This window comes from Nesoenas mayeri, assembly GCF_963082525.1.
Source record: "Nesoenas mayeri genome assembly, contig: SCAFFOLD_97, whole genome shotgun sequence".
NCBI classification, from domain to species: Eukaryota; Metazoa; Chordata; class Aves; order Columbiformes; family Columbidae; genus Nesoenas; species Nesoenas mayeri.
The window spans coordinates 104,408-125,691 of NW_027660023.1; the positions used below are offsets into that span (position 1 = coordinate 104,408).

At 55.9% G+C, this 21,284-nt stretch overlaps 2 protein-coding genes across 3 annotated transcripts in view; one reads left to right on the forward strand and one right to left on the reverse strand.

Annotated features, from left to right (window-relative positions):
• Positions 1-1,657: 1,657 nt before the first annotated feature.
• Positions 1,658-15,975, forward strand: ATP1B2 (ATPase Na+/K+ transporting subunit beta 2; the record flags this gene model as incomplete). 2 transcript variants are annotated; one of them, XM_080364479.1, is made up of 7 exons in its annotated part: positions 1,658-1,769; positions 4,054-4,182; positions 6,836-6,940; positions 9,036-9,244; positions 10,738-10,794; positions 13,947-14,045; positions 14,615-15,975. In XM_080364479.1, 7 exons carry the CDS (start codon positions 1,658-1,660, stop codon positions 14,777-14,779), a joined length of 876 nt encoding a protein of 291 aa, XP_080220605.1. In that variant the 3' UTR covers positions 14,780-15,975. The 2 variants fall into 2 exon arrangements, with proteins under 2 accessions (XP_080220605.1, XP_080220606.1); XM_080364480.1 differs by lacking the exon at positions 6,836-6,940 and having other exon boundaries at positions 1,672-1,769.
• Positions 15,976-20,187: 4,212 nt separating this feature from the next.
• The window catches only part of CHD3 (chromodomain helicase DNA binding protein 3), a gene marked incomplete at its 3' end in the record, with an annotated part of 51,275 nt that continues 50,178 nt past the window's right edge, over positions 20,188-21,284 (reverse strand). Inside the window, 1 exon segment of the mRNA XM_080364470.1 lies at positions 20,188-20,294. Within this exon segment, the coding sequence (XP_080220596.1) occupies positions 20,188-20,294 (107 nt within the window).

Below are 21,284 nucleotides of genomic sequence, written 5' to 3' on the forward strand. Positions count from 1 at the left end.
CCCAAAGGGGACCCAGGCATCTGGGACCACCCACCCTAAAGGGACCCAGGCATCTGGGACCCCCCACCCTAAAGGGACCCAGGCATCAGGGAGCCCCCTGACCCTTGACCCCAGGGTACCGAGGCATCCGGGACCCCCCCCCCCCCCACTCCCCAAGACGGGGACCCAGGCGTTCGGGGACCCTTCAGCCCCCCCCCATCACCTGCTCGGCTCCGCTGTCCCCGGTGGGTCCCGGTGGCCCCGGGCCCGGATTAAGCCCCGCCCGGGATTAACCAAATCCCCCTGGGGGGGTGGAACCAGGGGGGGGACCCAGGCGTCCGGGGAGCCCCCCCTCCATTCACCACAGGGGACCCAGGCGTCCGGGAACTCCCCCAAGGGACTCAGGCGTCCGGGAACACCCCCCATTGACTCCGAGGGACCCAGGCGTCCGGGACACCCCCCACATTGACTATGGGGGACCCAGGCGTCCGGGACTCCCCCACATTGACTTCGGGGGACCCAAGCGTCCGGAGGACTCAGGCGTCCGAGGACCCCTCCCCACATCCACCATGGGGGACCCAGGCGTCCGGGACCCCCGACCTCCATTGCCTCCGAAGGACCCAGGTGTCCGGGATGTCACCCCTAAACTGTTCCCAGGGGACCCAGGAGTCCGGTCCCCCTTCTCCCTCCCTCCCCACTGTCCCCAGGGGACCCAGGCGTCCGGGGAGGGACCCAGGCGTCCGAGGGACCCAGGCGTCCGGGGGAAGGCGGGGGGGTTTGACTGGCGCTGCCCGGTGGGACGAGCCGTTACCGGGGAGCCCGGAGCGATCGGCCGGGAACGCCTGGGTCCCCCGGACGCCTGGGTCCCCCCCCGCCGGACGCCTGGGTCCTTCCCCGGACGCTTGGGTGCCCCCCCGAACTCCTGGGTCCCTCCTGAATTCCAGAGTCCCTTCAAACTTCTGTGACCCCTCCCGAACTCCTGGGTCCCTCCCGAAGTCCTAGGTGTCCCCCCCGGACGCCTGGGTCCCCTGCGGGTGGAGGAACGGAGTGGGGGGGTGTCTCCCCACATCATTGACCCCGAGTGACCTCACAGGCTCCGCCCCCTCTTTAAGCCCCGCCCCCTCATTAAGAAATAGGCGAGGAGTCCCCAGTGCTTCCAGTAACCGCCCAAATGATCCCCGGTGCTCCCAGTAACGTCCCCAGTAACCCCTAGTATCCCCCCCGCCCCCCTCTTCCCCGCGCGGGCCCTTTAAGACCCCCCCCTTTCCAAATCTCTCAATGGGAACCGGTGGGAACTGCCGCGGGACGCTCCGCCCCCCTCATTAGCATAAGTAGGCGGGGCGAGGTGGATCCAATGCGTTCAATTGGCCGGGGGCCGTGGCGACGCGCGGGGGCGTGGCGAATCGGCTTCACAGCGCCCTATTTGCATAAGGGGAGTGGCCAAGTGGCTTTGCAAGGCGCTGTTTGCATAAGGGGCGTGACCGAGCGGGAGTGGGCGTGGCCTCCGAGCCCATATAAGGCGGCGCGGCGGCGGCGGCTGCGAATCGAGGGTTCGAGTCCCAGCGCGGGCGGAGCGAAGCGAAGCGACACCGGCTTAATTTGGGGGGGGGTGTGACAGCGAATTGAGCGAGAGGGTGACACCGAATTAACGGGGGGGGTTACAGGGGAACCCCCCATCATGGCTCGGGACAAGGAGAAGCGGAGCTGCGGGCAAATCATGGCCGAATGGCGGGAGTTTATCTGGGACCCCCGGAGCCGCCAGTTCCTGGGGAGAACTGGGACCAGTTGGGGTAGGTCTGGGCGGGGAGGGGGTGGGGGGGGGGGATATTGGGGTTTCCCCTCTATAATTTTAAAGGGTGCAAATGGGGAAACACCCTTTGGGGTGCATAGAGACCCCCCTTGTTAAGCGGGGTGCAAAGTGCGCTCCTATAGGGGGCGCAATGATGGGGGGGGGGGCGGGATTTGGGGTCCCCGCTTATTTAAGGGGGGTTTAGGCAGATCCTATAGGGGGCAGTGCGGAGGGGACACCCCCATATGGCTCCAATAGGTGATTAATTTAGGGGGGGGTTATAGCCCCCCCCCCCCAAATATCGATGCAAAATGAGTGGGGGGGTTAAATAAAGCTCCCCCCCCCCATAATGTCAGGGGGTTCCCCGCTATGGGGGGGTTATTAGGGGGGGACAGGGGGTGGGTTTATATCCCCCCCCCCCCCATCTGTCGCGTTCCGGCCGCTTAAGTAGGTCATGGGCGGGGGGGGGAGGGGCGCGACGGGACCCCCCCGAGTGCGGGGGGTGACCCGCTAGGGGGCGGTTCTGCCCTTGGGTTTTACCCCTTTTTGGGGTGTTTTGTCCCATTTTGGGGGTATTTTTGCATTTTGGGGCATTTTCCCCCATATTTTACACCCCCCCGGGGCTGTTTCTTGTTCTTATAAAGTGAATTTTGGGGTCAATTTGGAACAATTTTGGGGCTTTTCACTCAGTAGGGGGCAGTTTATCGGTCTGTTTTACCCCCCTGGGGGTATTTTGTCCCAATTTGGGGCATTTTGTCCCATTTTGGGGCATTTTGTCCCATATTTTACACCCCCCCGGGGCTGTTTCTTGTCCTTATAAAGTGAATTTTGGGGTCAATTTGGAGCAATTTTGGGGCTTTTCACCCAGTAGGGGGCAGTTTATGGGTCTTTTTTATCCCCTTGGGGGTATTTTGTCCCATTTTGGGGCATTTTGTCGCATTTTGGGGCATTTTCCCCCATTTTTGTGCTATTTTCCCCCATATTTTACCCCTCCAGGGCTGTTTCTTGTTCTTATAAAGTGAATTTTGGGGTCAATTCGGAGCAATTTTGGGGCTTTTCACCCAATAGGAGGCAATTTATGGGTCTTTTTTACCCCCTTGTGGGTATTTTGTCCCATTTTTGGTGTGTTTTTCCCATTTTGGGGCATTTTCCCCCATTTTCCAGGCCTGATCCTGTTCTTCCAAATCTATTTATTTGGGGGTTTTCTTGCCATTTTTGACGCATTTTTGCCCCATTAACCTGAGAATTATAATTACTTTAATTATTATTATTGTCCCTGAGGGGTTATTTTGTGTTGGGGGCTGGTTTTTTGGGGTATTTTCCCCATTTTCCCCCATTTTCCAGGCCTGAACCTGCTGTCCTACCTGCTCTTCCAAATCAATACATTCTGAGGTTTTATTCCTATTTTTGTGGCATTTTTCCCCATTAACATGAAAATTATAATTCTTTTTAATTTCCTGGGCGGTTATTTTTGGTCAGGGGGGTCATTTTTGGGGGTATTTTCCCCTTTTTCCCCCATTTTCCCTCCATTTTCCAGGCCTGACCCCGCTCTTCTAAACTAATGTCTCTGACAGGATTTTGCTCATTTTTGAGGCATTTTTGACCCTAATGAGGGAAGTTTTTAATTATTATTATTATATTTTTGTTCCTGGGGGTTTATTTTGGTCCAAGAGCTGATTTTTTGGGGTATTTTCCCTCATTTTCCCTAATTTTCCCGCTTTTCCCCATCTTCCCGCCATTTTCCAGGCCTGACCCTACTCTTCTAAACTGGCTTTTCTGGGTGGATTTTGCCCATTTTTGAGGCATTTTTGGCCCTAAAGAGGAAAGTTTTCAATTTTTATGATTCTATATTTGTTCCTGGGGGTTTATTTTGGGGAGGGGGGTGTCATTTTTGGGGTGTTTTCCCCCCTTTTCCCCATTTTCCCGCCATTTTCCAAGCCTGACCCTACTCCTCTAAACCGACTTTTCTGGGCGGATTTTGCCCATTTTTGAGCCATTTTTGGCCCTAAAGAGGAAAGTTTTCAATTTTTATGATTCTATATTTGTTCCTGGGGGTTTATTTTGTGGGGGGGGTGTCATTTTTGGGGTGTTTTCCCCCCTTTTCCCCATTTTCCCGCCATTTTCCAAGCCTGACCCTACTCCTCTAAACCGACATTTCTGGGTGGATTTTGCCTATTTTTGAGGCATTTTTGGCCCTAACGAGGGAGGATTTTGAACTTTTTAACATGATTTCATCTCGACGGGTCGTTTTTTGGGGTGTTTTACGTGATTTTCCCCGTTTTCAGGGCTGATCCTGCTGTTCTACCTGGTGTTCTATGGCTTCCTGGCTGGACTCTTTGCTCTCACCATGTGGGTTTTGCTGCAAAGCGTCGACCCCCACAAACCCACCTACCAGGACCGGCTGCACACGCCTGGTGAGCGCACGGCTTGCACGAGGGTTTGCACGAGGGTTTGCACGAGGGGTCATTTGCACAAGGGTTTGCATGAATGAAACATAAAGGTTCACACGAGGGGGGGTTCCTTTGCACGAGGGTTTGCACGAGGATCCCTTTGCACGAGGGTTTGCACAAGGCATCTTTTGCACGAGGGTTTGCACAAGAGGTAACATGAGGGGTCTTTTGCACGAGGGTTTGCACAAGGGTTTGCACGAGGGGGCGTTTGCACAAGTGTTTGCACAGAGGAAACATAAAGGTTCACACAAGGGGGTTCCTTTGCACGAGGGTTTGCACGAGGATCCCTTTGCACGAGGGTTTGCACAAGGGGTAACATGAGGGGTCTTTTGCACGAGGGGTCGTTTGCACGAGGGTTTGCATGAAGGAAACATAAAGGTTCACACAAGGGGGGTCCTTTGCACGAGGGTTTGCACAAGGCATCTTTTGCACAAGGATTTGCACGAGGGGTCATTTGCACAAGTGTTTGCACAGAGGAAACATAAAGATTCACACAAGGGGAACACAAGATGGGGAAGGTCCTTTGCACGAGGGTTTGCATGAGGATCCCTTTGCACGAGGGTTTGCACAAGGAGTAACATGAGGAGTCTTTTGCACGAGGGTTTGCACGAGGGGTCGTTTGCATGAGGGTTTGCACGAAGGAAACGTAAAGGTTCACACAAGGGGAACACAAGGGGAGGAGGGGGGTCCTTTGCACGAGGGTTTGCACAAGGCATCTTTTGCACAAGGGTTTGCACAAGGGGTAACATGAGGGGTCTTTTGCACGAGGATCCCTTTGCACGAGGGTTTGCACTATGATTTGCACGAAGGTTTGCACAAGGGTTTGCACGAGGGGTCATTTGCACAAGTGTTTGCACAGAGGAAACGTAAAGGTTCACACAAAGGGGAAACACAAGGGGAGGAGGGGGGTCCTTTGCACGAGGGTTTGCACGAGGATCCCTTTGCACGAGGGTTTGCACAAGGCATCTTTTGCACAAGGGGTAGCATGAGGGGTCCTTTGCACGAGGGTTTGCACAAGGATCCCTTTGCAAAAGGGTTTGCACGAGGATCCCTTTGCACAAGTGGCAGCATGAGGGGTCTTTTGCATGAGGTTTTGCACAAGGATGCCTTTGCACAAGGATTTGCACGAGGCATCCTTTTGCACAAGGGGTAGCATGAGGGGTCTTTTGCACGAGGATCCCTTTGCACGAGGGTTTGCATGAGGTTCCCTTTGCATGAGGTTTTGCACGAGGATCCCTTTGCACAAGGGTTTGCATGAGGAACCCTTTGCACAAGGATTTGCACGAGGCATCTTCTGCACAAGGGGCAGCATGCAGGGTCTTTTGCACGAGGGAAACACAGGGATTTGCACAAAGAAGGCACAAGGAAGTCATTTGCACGAGGGTTTGCGCAAGGGGGTATTTGCACAAGGGGTCCTTTGCACGAGGTTTTGCACAAGAGGCTCTTTGCACGAGGGTTTGCACGAGGGAAATCCAAGGGGCCCGTTGCATGAGGGGTCGTTTGCACGAGGGGTGGCATGATGGCTCTTTCGCACGCGAGTTTGCACAAGGGCTTCTTGCACGTTGCTGCTCGTGTGACGGGTGCGCACGGGGCATGTCCTCGTGTGAGCCGTGTCCTTTCTCAAGGTCCCCGTGCGAGGTGTCTCCCCATGTAAGGAAGGCCCGTCCTCGTGCAAGGCGTGTCCCCGCACGAGGTCCCCATGCAAGGTGCGTCCTCGTGTGATGCGTGTCCTTGTGCAAGGCCCTCGTGTGAGCGCCATGCCAGCTGGGCCTCTGTGAGTGTCCTTGTGCAAATCGCACCATTGTGTGAGCCCTCGTGCAAGCCCCACCCCCATCCTCGTGCAACGCTTGTGCTCGTGCGACCCCGTCCTTTTGCAAGGTCCATGTGCAACACCCATCCTTGTGCAAATCCCATCCTCGTGCAACCCCCATCTTCGTGCAAATCCCATCCTTGTGCAAGGTCCGCGTGCAACCCTCATCCTCCTGTGAGCCCTTGTGCAACCCCCGTCCCCGTGCAAATCCCGTTCTCGTGCAAATCCTGTCCTTGTGCAAACCCTTGTGCAACCCCCATCCTCGTGCAAATCCCATTCTCGTGCAACCCCCCATCCTTGTGCAAGCTCTTGTGCAACCCCATCTCCGTGCAAGGCCCGTCCTTGTGCAACCCCCGTCCTTTTGCAAATCCTGTCCTTGTGCAAATCCAGTCCTCGTGCAACCCCCGTCCCCGTGTAACCCCCATCCCCGTGCAAAGCCCATCCTTGTAAAACCCCCATCCTCGTGCAACCCCTGTCCTCGTGCAAACCCTCGTGCAAATCCCATCCTTGTGCAAATCCCGTCCTTGTGCACGCCTTGTCCTTTTGCAACCCCCATCCTCGTGCAAGGGCCATCCTTGTGCACCCCCCATCCTCGTGCAAACCCTCGTGCAAATCCCGTCCTTGTGCACGCCTTGTCCTTTTGCAACCCCCGTCCTCGTGCAAGGACCATCCTTGTGCACCCCTATTCTCATGCAACCCCAATCCTCGTGCAAACCCTCGTGCAAGGGCCATCCTTGTGCACCCCCCATCCTCGTGCACCCCCCATCCTCGTGCAAACCCTCGTGCAAATCCCGTCCTGGTGCGCAGGGATGATGATCCGGCCCCGGGCCGAGGGTCTGGACGTCACGTTCAACGTCACCCAGAGCCAGACCTGGAGCCACCTCGTGCGCGGCCTCCACCAGTTCCTGGAGCGTGAGCAACTGGGAGCACTGGGGGGGACTGGGAGGGACTGGGAGGGAACTGGGGGGCAACTGGGGGGCAACTAGGGGGACTGGGAGGGGAATGGGAGGGACTGGGAGCAACTGGGGTGGAACTGGGAGGGACTGGGAAGGAACTGGGGGGCAACTGGGGGTCAACTGGGGGGAGTGGGAGGGGAATGGGAGGGACTAGGGGGGAACTGGGATGGAACTGGGGGTCAACTGGGGTGGAACTGGGAAGGACTTGGAGGGAACTGGGGGGCAACTGGGAGGGACTGGGAGGGAACTGGGAGGGAACTGGGGATCAACTGGGGTGGAACTGGGAGGGAACTGGGGGGGACTGGGAGGGAACTGGGGGGCAACTGGGGGGAGTGGGAGGGGAATGGGAGGGACTGGGGGGGAACTGGGGGCAACTGGGGTGGAACTGGGAGGGACTTGGAGGGACTGGGAAGGAACTGGGGGGCAACTGGGGGGAGAGGGAGGGGAATGGGAGGGACTGGGGGGGAACTGGGGGCAACTGGGGTGGAACTGGGAGGGACTGGGAAGGAACTGGGGGGCAACTGGGGGGAGTGGGAGGGGAATGGGAGGGACTAGGGGGGAACTGGGATGGAACTGGGGGTAAACTGGGGTGGAACTGGGAAGGACTGGGAGGGAACTGGGGGGCAACTGGGAGGGACTGGGAGGGAACTGGGGATCAACTGGGGTGGAACTGGGAGGGACTGGGAGGGAACTGGGGGGGACTGGGAGGGAACTGGGGGGCAACTGGGGGGAGTGGGAGGGGAATGGGAGGGACTGGGGGGGAACTGGGGGCAACTGGGGTGGAACTGGGAGGGACTGGGAGGGAACTGGGGGGCAACTGGGAGGGACTGGGAGGGAACTGGGAGGGAACTGGGGATCAACTGGGGTGGAACTGGGAGGGACTGGGAGGGAACTGGGGGGCAACTGGGGGGCAACTGGGGGGAGTGGGAGGGGAATGGGAGGGACTGAGGGGGAACTGGGGGCAACTGGGGTGGAACTGGGAGGGACTGGGAGGGAACTGGGGGGCAACTGGGGGGACTGAGGGGCAACTGGGAAGGACTGGGTGGCAACTGGGAGTGACTGGGGGGGACTGGGATGGCCCTAGTCCATACTGAGAGGCCTCAAATCCATACTGGGATGGCCCAAAATCATACTGGGATGACTCTAAACCCTACTGGGATAAAACCCTGGTTCGTACTGGGATGACCATTATTCATACTGGGAGGTACTGGGGTGACCAAAATGCATATTGGGAGGCACTGGGATGACCCTAATTCATACTGGGATGACCCAAAATCATACTGGGATGACCCTAACTCATACTGGGACAACCCAAATCTCTACTGGGAGGACCCAAATCTCTACTGGGATAACCCAAAATCATACTGGGGTGACCCAAACTCATACTGGGATGACTCAAACTCATACTGGGAGGGCTCTGGGAGTCTCCCAGTGCGTACTGGGAGTCACTGGTGTTACTGGTGCCCCCCCAGCATACAATGACAGTGTCCAGGCCGCCCTGGTCCATACTGGGATGGCCCAAAATCATACTGGGATGACCCCAAATCATACTGGGATGACCCAAACTCCTACTGGGAGGGCTCTGGGAGCCTCCCAGTGCGTACTGGGAGTCACTGGTGTTACTGGTGTCCCCCCAGTGTACAATGACAGCATCGAGGCCGCCCTAGTCCATACTGGGATGGCCCAAAATCATACTGGGATGACCTCAAATCATACTGGGATGACCCAAAATCATACTGGGATGACCCAAACTCCTACTGAGAGGGCTCTGGGAGTCTCCCAGTGCGTACTGGGAGTCACTGGTGTTACTGGTGCACCCCCAGCATACAACGACAGCGTCCAGGCTGTCCCGGTCCATACTGGGATGACCCAAACTCATACTGGGATGACCCAAAATCATACTGGGATGATCCTAACTCATACTGGGGCGACCCAAATCTCTACTGGGATGACCCAAAATCATACTGGGATGACCCAAACTCCTACTGGGAGGGCTCTGGGAGTCTCCCAGTGCGTACTGGGAGTCACTGGTGTTACTGGTGCACCCCCAGCATACAACGACAGCGTCCAGGCCGCCCGCAACGCCGCCTGCGTCCCCGGGCGCTACAACGAACAGCCCGACGACTCGGTGCCCAATTACCCTAAACGAGCCTGTCGCTTCAACCGGTCCATACTGGGACCCTGCGCCGGATTGGGACCGGGCGACGACACCTACGGCTACAGCACCGGCCGGCCCTGCGTCCTGCTCAAGGTCAACCGGGTGAGTCGCTGCTGGGAGCACTGGGAGCACTGGGAGGCACTGGGAGGCACTGGGAGGCACTGGGAGCATTGGGAGGCACTGGGAGGCACTGGGAGCATTGGGAGGGACGTATTTCAGTGTATTGGGGGCTCTTGTATTGATTTTAATGGGACTGGGAGGCACTGGGAAGGACTGGGATGGTCCCTGGGGAAGCGCTTGGCAATGAACTGTCATCATCTGTTGAACTGGGAGGCACTGGGAGGCACTGGGAGGCACTGGGAGCATTGGGAGGGACGTATTTCAGTGTATTGGGGGCTCTTGTATTGATTTTAATGGGACTGGGAGGCACTGGGAAGGACTGGGATGGTCCCTGGGGAAGCGCTTGGCAATGAACTGTCATCATCTGTTGAACTGGGAGGCACTGGGAGGCACTGGGAGGCACTGGGAGCACTGGGAGGGACATATTTCAGTGTATTGGGGGCTCTTGTATTGATTTTAATGGGACTGGGAGGCACTGGGAAGGACTGGGATGGTCACTGGGGAAGCGCTTGGCAATGAACTGTCATCATCTGTTGAACTGGGAGGCACTGGGAAGGACTGGGAGTTACTGGGAGCACTGGGGGGGACTGGGACGTTCAATTGTAAAGACTTACAGTGCTTTGTATTGGTTTTAATGGGACTGGGAAGGACTGGGAGGCACTGGGAGCACTGGGAGGCACTGGGAGCACTGGGAGGGACATATTTCAGTGTATTGGGGGCTCTTGTATTGATTTTAATGGGACTGGGAGGCACTGGGAAGGACTGGGACGGTCACTGGGGAAGCGCTTGGCAATGAACTGTCATCATCTGTTGAACTGGGAGGCACTGGGAAGGACTGGGAGTTACTGGGAGCACTGGGAGGCACTGGGAGCATTGGGAGGGACATATTTCAGTGTATTGGGGGCTCTTGTATTGATTTTAATGGGACTGGGAGGCACTGGGAAGGACTGGGAGTTACTGGGAGCACTGGGGGGGACTGAGACGTTCAATTGTAAAGACTTACAGTGCTTTGTATTGGTTTTAATGGGACTGGGAAGGACTGGGAGGCACTGGGAGCACTGGGAGGCACTGGGATGTTCCTTATTGCTGTGCTTTGCTTTATACTGATCCATACTGGTCTATACTGGGAGGAACTGGGGGTTTCCTTATTGCTGGGCCTTGATTTGCACTTGTCCATACTGGGCTGTACTGAGATAAACTGGCGATACTGGGAAGCACTGGGGGTTTCCTTATTGCTGGGCCTTGCTTCATACTGGTCCATACTGGTCTATACTGGGAGCCACTGGGATAAACTGGCGATACTGGGAAGCACTAATTGCTATGCCTTGCTTTGTACTGGTCCAAACTGGTCCGTACTGGCCCAAACTGGTGCAGACTGGCCCATACTGGTCTGTACTGGTTCATACTCGTCTGTACTGGTTCATACTGGTCTGTACTGGTCCATACTGGGCACTGACCCCCCCGTTCCCCCACAGGTCATTAATTTCTTCCCAGGGAGGAACAAGAGCATCAATGTCGAGTGTGCGGCGAAGGTGACACCCCAATGTCACCCAATGTCACCCCCAATGTCACCCCAGTGTCACCCCCATGTCCCCATGTCCCCCCAAGTGTCCTCTGCCCCCTCTAGAGTCCCCAGTGTCCCCTCATTGTCCCCAATGTCTCCCTTCTGTCCCCCCCCCCCAGTGTCACCTGTGTCCCCATTTGTGTTCCCATTTGTCCCCCCAGTGTCACTTGTGTCCCCATTTGTCCCCCACAATGTCCCCATGTCACTCTGGGTGTGGCCTCAAGGTCCTCTCAGTGTCCCCAATGTCCCCAACGTCCCCAAATGTCTCCCATTGTCCCCAATGTCCCCAGGGCCCCCCATGTCCCCAGAGCCCCCCATGCCCCAAATGACCCAAACGCCCCCAATGTCCCCCATGTCCCTCATGTCCTCAACATCCCAAATGTCCCCAGTGTCCCCGATGTCCCCATTGTTCCCAAATGTCCCCAAATGTCCCCAGTGCCCCAAATGTCCCCCATGTCCCCATTGTCCCCCATTGTCCCCAATGCTCCCAATGTCCCCGTTGTCCCCATTGTTCCCAATGTCCCCATTGTCCCCCATTGTCCCCCAATGTCCCCACTGACCCCAATTGTCCCCCATTGTCCCCCATTGTCCCCCATTGTCCCCAATGTCCCCATTGTCCCCCATTGTCCCCCATTGTCCCCAATGTCCCCAATGTCCCCATTGTCCCCCATTGTCCCCCATGTCCCCAATGCTCCCAATGTCCCCGTTGTCCCCATTGTCCCCATTGTTCCCAATGTCCCCATTGACCCCCATTGCCCCCCATTGTCCCCCATTGTCCCTCATGTCCCCAATGCTCCCAATGTCCCCGTTGTCCCCATTGTCCCCCATTGTCCCCCATGTCCCCATTGTCCCCCATTGTCCCCCATTGACTCCCATTGCCCCCCATTGTCCCCCATTGTCCCCAATGTCTCTCTGGTCTCTCCCCAGCGGCCCCGTGCGAAGGGCGACTCGGTAAGGGGTTGGGGGCAGCCCCAAAATCACCCGAATTCACCCCAAAATCCACCTAGTTGTCCCAAAATCTGCTAGAATCACCCCAAAATAGTCTCATTTCACCCCAAAATCCTGCTAGACATCCCAAAATAGCCAAGATTCACCCCAAAATCCTGCTAGACGTCCCAAAATAGCCAAGATTCACCCCCAAATCCTTCTAGATGTCCCAAAATAGCCAAGATTCACCCCCAAATCCTTCTAGATGACTCAAAATAGCCAAGATTCACCCCCAAATCCTTCCAGATGTCCCAAAATAGCCAAGATTCACCCCCAAATCCTTCCAGATGACTCAAAATAGCCAAGATTCACCCCAAAATCCTTCCAGATGTCCCAAAATAGCCAAGATTCACCCCCAAATCCTTCTAGATGACTCAAAATAGCCAAGATTCACCCCAAAATCCTACTAGATGTCCCAAAATGTGCTGGTTTCACCTCCCCCCACATCTGCTGGTTTTATGCCCAAAATGCTGCTGGGTTTCACCAAATCCACTCTTTTCACCCCAAAATTTACTGGTTTCACCCCCAAATTTACTGGTTTTGCCCCAAAATCCTGTTGTGTGTGTGTGTCCAAGGGGTCACTGATGTCACCTGTTGTCCCCCTGTCCCCATGTCCCCCTGTCCCCATGTTTCTCTCTCTCCCCCTTTGCCATCACAGGCACAATCGGACTCCAGTGTAAGGGGGGGGGACACTGGGCCAAACTGGGAGGCACTGGGATGGGGGGGGACCACTGGGGGTCCTGGGGGGATTTGGGGTGGGGGGGATCCCAGGGGGGTATTTGGGGTGGGGGTATTTAAGGGGGTTTATATGGGGGTAGATGGGACCGCCCTGAGGTATATGGGGTAGATGGGGCCGCCCTGGGTGTATATGGGGGTGTATATGGGGGTGTATATGGGGGTGTATATAGGGGTACCCTGGGGGCATATGGGTAGTATTTAGGATGGTCCCAAGAGGTATTTAAGGGACAGGTATACGGGGGCTTGGAGGGTATTTGGGAGTTAATTGGGGGGGTATTTGGGGTTCAGGGGGGTACTCAAAGGGGTTTAGATTGGGGTAGATGGGGGAGTCTGTGGGGTATATGGGATAGACAGTGCAGCCCTGTGGGATATATAGGTGCATATGGGGACACCCTGAGGGGATATGGGGTGTATTTAGGGTGGTCCAGAGGGGTATTTTAGGAGAGGGTATATGGGGGGTTTGGGGGGTATTTGGGGTTAATTGGAGGGGTATTTGGGGTTCGGGGGGGGAGGCATTTATGGGAGGTTTATATGGGGGTAGATGGGGCCGCCCTGGGTCTATATGTAGGTGGGGGGCGGTATTTGTAGGGGGTCCCGGGGGGGAATTTGAGGGGAGGTAAATGGGGGGGTTGGAGGGTGTTTGGGGGGAAATTCGGGGGGTCCCAAAGGGTTATTTGGGGTTCAGGGAGGGTATTTAAGGGGGTTTAAATGGGGGTAAACAGGGCAGCACTGGGGGGGGTGTCTATGGGGGTAGATGGGGTAGATTGGGCCGCCCTGAGTATATTGGGGTAGATGGGGCCACCCTGGAGGGATATGGGGTGTAATTAGGGTGGTATTTAAGGGAAGGGTATATGGGGGTCTTGGGGGCTATTTGGGCATCAATTGCCATATTTGGGGTTCAAGGAGGGTGATGGGGGGGGCGGGGGTGGGTATATGGAGGTAGGCGGTACAGCCCTATGGGGTATATGGGGTGGATGGGGCCGCCCTGAGAGTTTGGTGGGGCCACTTGGGGGGTGGGGAGGTGGTATTTAGGGTAGTCCTGAGATGTATCTAAGTGGGGAGGGTATATAGGGGGTATTTGGGTGTCAATTTGGGGGTTATTTGGGGTTCGGGGAGGGTATTTAAGGGGGTTTATAAGGGGGTTTATAAGGTTTATACCTACGGGGTATATGGTGTTATATGGGGTAGACGAGGCCACCCTGGGGGTATATGGCACTTATATGGGGGTAACGGGGCCAGCCTGGGTGGGGGGGTATTTAATGGGGTCGCTGTGGGGTATTTAAAGGGGCCCTGGGGGGTGGATTTTGAGGATGGGGGGGTCTAAGGGAGTAGTGGGGGGGTCGGTGGGGGTGTCCCCCCCAGGGGACAGGGGTGACCCTCCCATGTCCCCCCCAGCGGGAGGAGGACGCCGCCCTCCTGGGGCCCCTCCAGCTCTTCCCGCCCAACGGCTCCATCGACCTCATGTATTTCCCCTACTACGGCAAGAGAGTCCATGTGAGCCGGACGCCTGGGTCCGCCCCCAAATTCCTGGGGTCCCCTCCCCAACTCCTGGGTCCCCCCAACTCCTGGGTCCCCCCTCCAACTCCTGGGTCCCCCCCAAACTCCTGGGGTCCCCTCCCCAACTCCTGGGTCCCCCCAACTCCTGGGTCCCCCCCCAACTCCTAGGTCCCCCCCAAACTCCTGGGTCCCCCCCTGGAACTCCTGGGTCCCCCAAATTCCTTGATCCCCCCAAACTCCTGGGTCCCTCCCCGAACTCCTGGGTCCCCCCCAAACTCCTGGGTCCCCCCCCCCAACTCCTGGGTCCCTCCCGAACTCCTGGGGCCCCTCCCCGAACTCCTGGGTCCCCCCCGAACTCCTGGGTCCCTCCCGAACTCCTGGGTCCCTCCTGAACTCCTTGATCCCCCTGAACTCCTGGGTCCCTCCCCGAACTCCTGGGTCCCTCCCGAACTCCTGGGGCCCCTCCCCGAACTCCTGGGTCCCCCCCGAACTCCTGGGTCCCCTCCCGAACTCCTGGGTCCCTCCCCGAACTCCTGGGTCCCCCCGCGATGTCCTGTGTCCCCCAGGTGAACTACACGCAGCCCGTGGTGGCCGTTCTGTTCGCCAACGCCACGTCCAACATGGATCACTACGTGGAGTGTCGGCTCCGCGCCGAGGGGCTGCGGCCGCACGACGAGCGCGACAAGTTCGCCGGCCGCGTCGCCTTCCGCCTGCGCATCAACCGCGAATGAGCCCCAGCGCCCCCCCCTAAACCCCCCCCGTGCCCCCCACATCCCGATTACCCTTCCCAACCTCGCCCTTCCCGCCCAAAATGTCCCTTTGCCGCGGGAAAATCCGATTTGCCCCTAAAAAATCCTCATTATTCCACCCAAATTTCACCTAAAAATTTGTCAGTTTTCACCCCAAATTTCACCTAAAAATGTGTCAGTTTTCACCCCAAATTTCACCGAAAAAATCCGAATTTTCCCTTAAATTTCACCTTAAAAATACTTTTTTTTTGCCCCAAATTTCACCTAAAAATTGTAATTTTCCGCCAAATTTTGCCTAAAAAAATCCTCTAATTTTTTGCCCCAAATTTCACCTAAAAACTCCTAATTTTCCCCCGAATTTGATAATTTTACTCCAAATTTCACCTAAAAAATCTGAAATTTCCCCCCAAATTTCACCTTAAAAATCCTCATTTTCCACAATTTCACAATTTTTCCCCCAAATTTCACCTAAAAAAATCCTAATTTCCCCCGAATTTGACAATTTTCCCCCCAAATTTCACCTAAAAAATCTGAAATTTTCCCCCAAATTTCACCTAAAAAATCCTCATTTTTTTCCCCAAATTTCACCTAAAAAATAGCAATTTCTCCCCCAAATTTCACATTTTCCCCCCAATTTCACCTAAAAAATCCTCATTTTTCCCCTAATTCCACAATTTTTGCCTAAAAATTTTACCTAAAAATTCTCATTTTCCCCCCAAAATCACAATTCTCCCCCAAATTTCACCTAAAAAATCCTCATTTTTTGCCCCAAATTTCACCTATAAAATCCTAATTTTCACCTAAAAAAATCCTAATTTTCCCCCAAAATTTAACAATTTTCCACAAATTTCACCTAAAAAAATCCTCATTTTTTTCCCCAAATTTCACCTAAAAATCGTAATTTTCCCCCCAAAAACCACCTAAAAAATTTCCTAATTTTCCCCAAAATCTCACCTAAAAATTTTAATTTTTCCCCCAAATTTCACATTTCCCCCCAAATTTCACTCCAAAAACTGTAATTTTTTCCCCCAAATTTCACCTAAAAAAATTCCTCATTTCCTCCAAAATTTCACCTAAAAATTTTAATTTATCCCCAAATGTCACATTTTTCCCAAAAAAATTCACCTTAAAAATCATAATTTTTCCCCCAACTTTCACTTTAAAAATCGTAATTTTTCACCCCAAATTTCACCTAAAAAAATCCTCATTTCTGCCCAAATGTCACAATTTCCTCCCCCAAACTTCCCATTGTTCCCTCCCAAAAATCCCATTTTCCCCCCAAAACCCCCATTTCCCCCAAAAAATCCCATTTCCCCCCAATTTCCCCCCATTTCCCCCTCAATTTCCCCCCATTTCCTCCCATATCCCTCCACGCCGGGTCTAATTTCCCCCCCCTGCTCCTAATATAAGAATAATAAATGTACATAGATATTTTTATATTATTATAATTATTAAACGCTGCGCTAGGGTTTCCTCCCCAAAATGCTCGTGTTTCACCCCAAAATTTGGCCTTATTGGTCGCAGGGGGGATTCGGGGTGGGGGGGGGGCCAATATGGCCGCCATTGGTTGAACAGATTGGGAACAAGATGGCTGCCGTTGTTGAGTGGAAATGGAACAAGATGGCTGCCAATGGTTGAACAGATGGAGAGCAAAATGGCTGCCGTGGGATGGCTAGATAGTGAGCAAGATGGCCGCCATTGGTTGAACAGATTGGGAGCAAGATGGCCGCCATTGGCTGAGTGGAAATGGAACAAGATGGCCGCCAATGATTGAACAGATAGAAACCAAGATGGCCGCCACTGGGTGAATAGATTGTGAGCAAGAGGGCTGCCATTGGTCGAACAGATAAGGAACAAGATGGCTGCCATTGGTCAAGTGAAAAAGGAGCAAGATGGTGGCTGCCAATGGTTGAGTGGAAGAGGATCAAGATGTCCGCCATTCAAGATGGCTGCCCAACCAAGATGGCCATCAGGCCCTTCTATAGACCATGGGATTCAAGATGGCTGCCCAACCAAGATGGCCGCCAGACACTTCTATGGGCCATGGGATTCAAGATGGCTGCCCAATCAAGATGGCCGCCAGACACTTCTATAGGCCATAGGATTCAAGATGGCTGCCCAACCAAGATGGCCGCCTGCCTTTTCTATAGGCCATGGGATTCAAGATGGCTGCCCAATCAAGATGGCCGCCAGACACTTCTATAGGCCATGAGATTCAAGATGGCTGCCCAACCAAGATGGCTGCCAGACACTTCTATAGGCCATGGGATTCAAGATGGCTGCCCAACCAAGATGGCTGCCAGACACTTCTATAGGCCATGGGATTCAAGATGGCTGCCCAACCAAGATGGCCGCCTGCCTTTTCTATAGGCCATGGGATTCAAGATGGCTGCCCAACCAAGATGGCCGCCAGACACTTCTATAGGCCATAGGATTCAAGATGGCTGCCCAACCAAGATGGCCGCCAGGCACTTCTATAGGCCATGGGATTCAAGATGGCTGCCCAACCAAGATGGCCGCCAGACACTTCTATAGGCCATGGGATTCAAGATGGCTGCCCAACCAAGATGGCCGCCAGACACTTCTATAGGCCATGGGATTCAAGATGGCTGCCCAACCAAGATGGCCGCCAGGCACTTCTATAGGCTACGGGATTCAAGATGGCTGCCCAACCAAGATGGCCGCCTGCCTTTTCTATAGGCCATGGGATTCAAGATGGCTGCCCAATCAAGATGGCCGCCAGACACTTCTATAGGCCATGGGATTCAAGATGGCCACTCAGCTGGCGGCCATCTTGGTTGGGCAGCCATCTTGAATCCTGTAGCCTATAGGAGGGCCCGGCGGCCATCTTGGTTGGGCAGCCATCTTGAATCCTGTAGCCTATAGGAGGGCCCGGCGGCCATCTTGGTTGGGCAGCCATCTTGAATCCTATAGCCTATAGGAGGGCCCGGCGGCCATCTTGGTTGGGCAGCCATCTTGAATCCTATAGCCTATAGGAGGGCTCGGCGGCCATCTTGGTTGGGCAGCCATCTTGAATCCTATAGCCTATAGGAAGGCCCGGCGGCCATCTTGGCCCCCCTCTTTTTTTGGGGTGAATTTAGGGCTTTTTGGCTCCTCCGGGTGTTAATTTGGAGGCGGCCGAACCCTTTTTTGGGTGAATTTCCCCATTTTTGCCCATTTTTTCATTCCTGGGGCCTCTTGGGGCTGTTGGGCCCCTCCCCCCCCATCCCGGACGCCTGGGTCCCTCTTGTGATTGGGGGGGGGGAGGGGAGGTGGTAATTAGGCCACGGGTTGTTAATGAGCCTGACGAGCTCATTAGGCTGCCTGCCCGGACGCCTGGGTCCCTTTCACCCCCCACTTTTGGCAGAGGGACCCAGGCGTCCGGGAGGGACCCAGGCGTCCGGGAGGGGGCGGGGCCACGTTGATGACATCATGGGGGGGGAGGGGGTAGGAGAAAAACACCAAAATCCCCCCTGATTTGCCCCAAATTAACTCCACTAATTAACCCCTAATTAAGAGCCTCCCACTCCAATTAACGCAGCCCAATTAAAAAGGTCAGTAATTAACACCCCCCCATAACTTCCCCAATTAACAGCCCCCTAATTAATGACCCACAATTAACACCTCCCATTAATATCCCCCATTAAGATCCTCTGATAGACCCTCCCCAATTAACAAACCAATTAATAGCCCCAGTAGAGACCCCACTAATTAACACCCCATTAATAACCCTTAATAATGACCCTCAATTAACACCCCAATTAATGTTCCCTAATAGAGATCCCTCTAATTAACACCCCAATTAATCACCCATAATAATGACCCCCAATTAACAGCCCCAAATAATTAACCCCTCAGACTCCACTAATTAAGAATTTGCTGTAATTAATGTGCCAATTAATAACCATTAAGGCTATTAATTAATCATTAATTACAGAGCCCCAATTAAGAGTCTGTAATAACGATCCCCCTAATTACAACATCAATACAGAGCCCCTTTAATTAACAACCCCAATTAACAGCCCCTAATAGAGGATCCTAATTAACCACCCCCCAATTAACGACCCTCCCAAATTAACTCCCATTTAATAACCCTCATTCATTAACCCCCCCATTAATTAACCCCCATTAATTAACCCCTTTCATTAACCACCTGTAATCAACCCCTGCAAACACTCCTAATTATCATTTAATTAATTAAATCCCCCTTAATTAACACCCCCCCCCCCTCCATGACCCACATGGGTGGGTGGGGGAGGGAAAAATCCCCCCTGATCCGAGACAGATGGTGCCCCTCCCCCCCCCCCCCCCCCCCGAACTCCTGGGTCCCTCCCGGACGCCTGGGTCCCCCCCTCCCCTCCTCTCCCCTCCCCCTCCTGGGATGAGTTTCAAGGTCACATGAAGGTGACAGAGGAATTTTCCGGAGTATTAGTGGGACCCAGGAGTTCGGGAGGGACCCAGGAGTTCGTGGGGGACCAAGAAGTCTGGGGGGACACAGGAATTCAGGAGGGACCCAGGAGTTCGGGGGGGACCCAGGAGTTCGGGGGGGACCCAGGAGTTCAGGGAGGGACCCAGGAGTTCGGGGGGGACCCAGGCGTTCGGGGGGGGACCCAGGAGTTCAGGGGGGGACCCAGGAGTTGGGGGAGGGACCCATGAATTCGGGGGGACCCAGGAGTTCGGGGGGGGACCCAGGCGTTCGGGGGGGGGACCCAGGAGTTCAGGGGGGGACCCAGGAGTTTGGGAAGGGACCCAGGAGTTCGGGAGGGACCCAGGAGTTGGGGGAGGGACCCATGAATTCGGGGGGACCCAGGAGATCGGGGGGGACCCAGGAGTTCGGGGGGGACCCAGGAGTTTGGGGAGGGACCCAGGAGTTCAGGGAGGGACCCATGAATTCGGGAGGGACCCAGGCGTTCGGGGAGGGACCCAGGAGTTCGGGGGAGGGACCCAGGAGTTCGGACACATGTTGACAGGAACCGTTTTATTGAGCTGCGATTAAACACGTGCCCCATTTTGGGGGGGGAGGGGACACTGGGGGGGGGGGTTGGGGACACTTTGTGGGGGGGGGGGAGGGGACACCGGGGCCACCTTGGAGACACCGTTGTCCCCTCCCCCCCCATCCCCCCCCCCCCGGGGATATATATATATATATTCATATTTATAATTGCAGTGGTCCTCGTCACCCCCCCCACCCAAAAAAAAAGCGCCACCCCCACCCATGGGTGCTGCCCCCCCCCCTTTCCCCCCCTCCCCCCCCCTCCCCCAGCACCCATTTTTTGGGGTGAAACGAGGCATTTCTGGCAGTGGGGGCCCCACCAACCCCCCCCCAAAATGGGAGGGGGGGTGGGGGGGGGGGGATAGGGGGGTTTTGGGGACACCCCCCCCCCCCCGTTTTAGTCGTCGATACAAATCACCTCCCCCCCCCGCGGTTCTTTCTTCTCGGGGCCTTCGGCCTCGCGCTCCCGTTTCACCAGCACCGGGGGGGGGCCATTGGCGGCGGCTGTTGGGGGGGGGGAGAAGGGACCCAGGCGTCCGGGAGAAAGGGGGGGGTCAGGTACTGAACCCCTGAACCCCCCCATATTGACACCCAGGGACCCAGGCGTCCGGGATCCCCAGAAAGGGACCCAGGCGTCCGGGGACCCCTACCCCCCCCATAAAGGGACCCAGGCATCCGGGGACCCCTACCCCCCCCATAAAGGGACCCAGGAGTCCGGGAACCCCAAAAAGGGACCCAGGCATCCGGGGACCCCTACCCCCCCCATAAAGGGACCCAGGAGTCCAGGAACCCCAAAAAGGGACCCAGGCATCCGGGGACCCCTACCCCCCATAAAGGGACCCAAGAGTCCGGGAACCCCAAAAAGGGACCCAGGCGTCCGGGGTGGGGGGGTCAGGTACTGAACCTCTGAATCCTCCCCCTCCCACATTGACACCCACACCCAGGGACCCAGGCGTCCGGGAAGCCCAAAGGGACCCAGGCATGCCCCCCAACCATGGACCCAGGCGTCCGGGAACCCCAAAGGGACCCAGGCGTCCCCCCACCCATGGACCCAGGCATCCGGGAACCCCAAAGGGACCCAGGCGTGCCCCCACCCATGGACCCAGGCATCCGGGAACCCCAAAGGGACCCAGGCGTCCCCCCACCCATGGACCCAGGCGTCCGGGAACCCCAAAGGGACCCAGGCGTGCCCCCACCCATGGACCCAGGCGTCCGGGAACCCCAAAGGGACCCAGGCGTCCCCCCACCCATGGACCCAGGCATCCGGGAACCCCAAAGGGACCCAGGCGTGCCCCCACCCATGGACCCAGGCATCCGGGAACCCCAAAGGGACCCAGGCGTCCCCCCACCCATGGACCCAGGCATCCGGGAACCCCAAAGGGACCCAGGCGTGCCCCCCACCCATGGACCCAGGCGTCCGGGAACCCCAAAGGGACCCAGGCGTGCCCCCCACCCATGGACCCAGGCGTCCGGGAACCCCAAAGGGACCCAGGC